We start from the raw sequence: 2595 nt of genomic DNA on the forward strand, positions 1-2595 counted from the left end.
TCATCTCACATGTCCCAAAACACACTCGGGTTTATTCTACTCTTCCTTTTTCAGGAAAAGTTTTGTTGTTGCTTCTCATCCCTTGTTCGTGAATAAACACGACCTTCATGGTTTGAAACCCTAGGAAATATATACAAATGAAAAATAATATACCTGCTACTATTTTCTGTGGTAATATAAACATGTTCAAGGGGAATGAAATATTTGAATCAACAATGGTGCAAGTTGCTGTATGGATCATTCCTTGAATAGTCACCAATGAGTTAACACATAATTTAATAAAGAGTAGGTACAGAACACATCAATAAGATGCTGTTTAATCATTGTAACACCAACACAACAAAGCTTCAAAGATGCAACTAAACCTTCTGTACAATTCATTCTCACAGCCACAAATAACAGTGACGAATTATAGCAAAAGCATGATGGCGTATTGTTGTTTTCCCTAATTTGGATCCTTCAAGGGTTTGAACCTAAGGCAAGCTAGAAATGGCTTTCCCAAAACTGAAGCCAGAAACCGTGTCGAATATGCGGTGCCTGTTGACAGTGAAGATCTCGGCATGCTTCGAGGAGACCAATATCTGTTTACAACCATTCCTCCTTATAACAGTTTGACGGCCTCAATTTTGTGGCGATGCTTGTCAGAATTACTACGGGGTCATTTATACTTCACGGCGTTGCACGTGACCTGCGGGTTTCTGATCTCATCCTGGCTTTGTATCAATCTGATCTCTAAGCTGCTGCTTGATGGGTCAAAGCCTGCTCTTTTATAGTCTTCAACTGTCTTTCTTAGGAGTGCCTGCAGAAGTTTCTGTATATGTTAAAGACTCTGAAGTAATGCATGCTAAGTGAACATCAAATAAGCATATACTCCTATCGACAATATCACAAAGTAAAGCCCTAGGCAAGCAAAAAGGGTACCAAGCTGGCTTGCCATTATGTTTTAACTTCTGCAAGAGCACGTACTGAGCTTAGAATGACACCTAAACTCAACCAGATTTAAACATGGTCGATGTGATAGTTGCCGGAGACAATAAAATCACTAGCAAGTGAGAACTGGGGCCAAAATGTAAATTCAAATACCTTACCTAGATCTAGTTTTATGTCACCGAAATCCATGAAACACATAATGCTGATAAGAACAGCGCTCAAGACCTAAAAGTTAGACAATGTTGAATAGAAGCACGGACAAGATACCTGCAAACTGGATACTGCCAGTTCCGCCGCTTTCTCAAGGTTATCAGGGTATTTCTGAAAATTGCATCAAAGCAAGCATGTGTTAAAAATGGAATAATCATAAAAAGACCATTCCACAACAACAATGAACTTTCTCTGGGACATACATTGCTCCATCCTAGTAGAAGAGCAGTTGTTAAATCTCCGGTCCCCTACAACATTATGGAGGCAGCAGAATTATACAATAACTGAAATAATCGATGACATATTCACAGGTAGCAATGCTAAAAACACCAAGCTTTGCAGTGCAGAGGTGTGTAAAGGGAAACAGAGACATGTCACTTGCTTACTCCATTTCTATACCACCTCATTCGACAGTTATTGGTGTTAGCACATGTGTACACTTGTACGCTAGTCATGCACGTCCTGACATTGTGCTCTTGTCCTAGTCTTTAGGGCAACTCCAACACATGGACCCAAACGGACACGCAAAGTGTCCATTTTTTGCCTGTTTAGGTCGGACATCGCGCCCGGATGCATTTCAGATTTTGGACCAATTTTCAAATTAAAAATATATACATTGCCGCCAAAAGTCCGTCTGTACATTAATTAAAAACTAAAGACATAAGTGAAACCTAGATCTAGTGTCCATCGCCGTTGTCCTCGTCGGTGAGGTCGATGTAGACCGGCGCCGGCCATGGATACAGCCATGGTACTACCGCCACCGCCGGCTGCTGCGGTGGCGCAGCGGGTGCCTCCTGCTGCTCCGCACCCACCCACTCGGGCATGCACGCGGACGTGGACATCCACGACCACGAGTGCCCCACCAGTGGCCACGGCTCATGTTCCGGCTCGAGCGCGGGCAGGGGCGCGGCAACTTGCACTCCGGCCGATTCGGCTAGCGCCGGTAGCAAGCTAGGCCACCTGGCAAGTTCCTCGAGCTTAGAGTCTTCGATGGCCTCCCTATATGCCTTGTCGTCGTCATCGTCCTCCCCTGCTGGTTGTGGTGCTGGAGCGCTGTGGGGCCTGGGGCGCTAGTCGTGCTCGTCGGTGAACCACGTGTCCTGGTGCGTGGAGTCCACGAACGTCGGGTAGTCGCTGAGGTCAGCCGTGAGCTAAGCGCGACTTGTGGCCGGCACTAGAACCCTATCCGGGTTCAAATACCATCCATGCGGCAGGTTCACGTCCAGCCATGGCACGGGGATGGCGTTCTCCTAGTAGTGTCGGCACCGATCGACGGGCACGTAGATGCGGTCACGCGCCAGTGGCGCAGCCCCCGGGGGCGTCAGGGTGAAGGTTAACGTGTGGTGCTGCCCCGAGGAGGAGCCTGCCTAATGGTCGTGGGCTCCGGGCATGCGCTTCCACGACATGGTGGGCGGTGACAATGGCTAGGGTTGGGTTGACTGTAGGGCGGAGTGA

The 2595-nt window shown here is 47.3% G+C and overlaps 1 protein-coding gene across 1 annotated transcript in view; it reads right to left on the reverse strand.

Moving 5' to 3' along the window:
- Window positions 1-223: 223 nt before the first annotated feature.
- LOC119309139 (pyridoxal kinase-like) overlaps window positions 224-2595 on the reverse strand; it is an 11888-nt gene continuing 9516 nt past the window's right edge. The window contains exons 11-13 of the mRNA XM_037585201.1: window positions 1344-1388; window positions 1198-1251; window positions 224-799 (exon numbers count right to left, since the gene is read on the reverse strand). Coding sequence (XP_037441098.1) covers window positions 659-799; window positions 1198-1251; window positions 1344-1388 — 240 coding nt within the window. The 3' untranslated portion in view covers window positions 224-658. The remainder of the gene's footprint in view (window positions 800-1197; window positions 1252-1343; window positions 1389-2595) is intronic.

The sequence above is a fragment of the Triticum dicoccoides genome, chromosome 5B (assembly GCF_002162155.2).
Source record: "Triticum dicoccoides isolate Atlit2015 ecotype Zavitan chromosome 5B, WEW_v2.0, whole genome shotgun sequence".
Lineage (NCBI taxonomy): Eukaryota > Viridiplantae > Streptophyta > Magnoliopsida > Poales > Poaceae > Triticum > Triticum dicoccoides.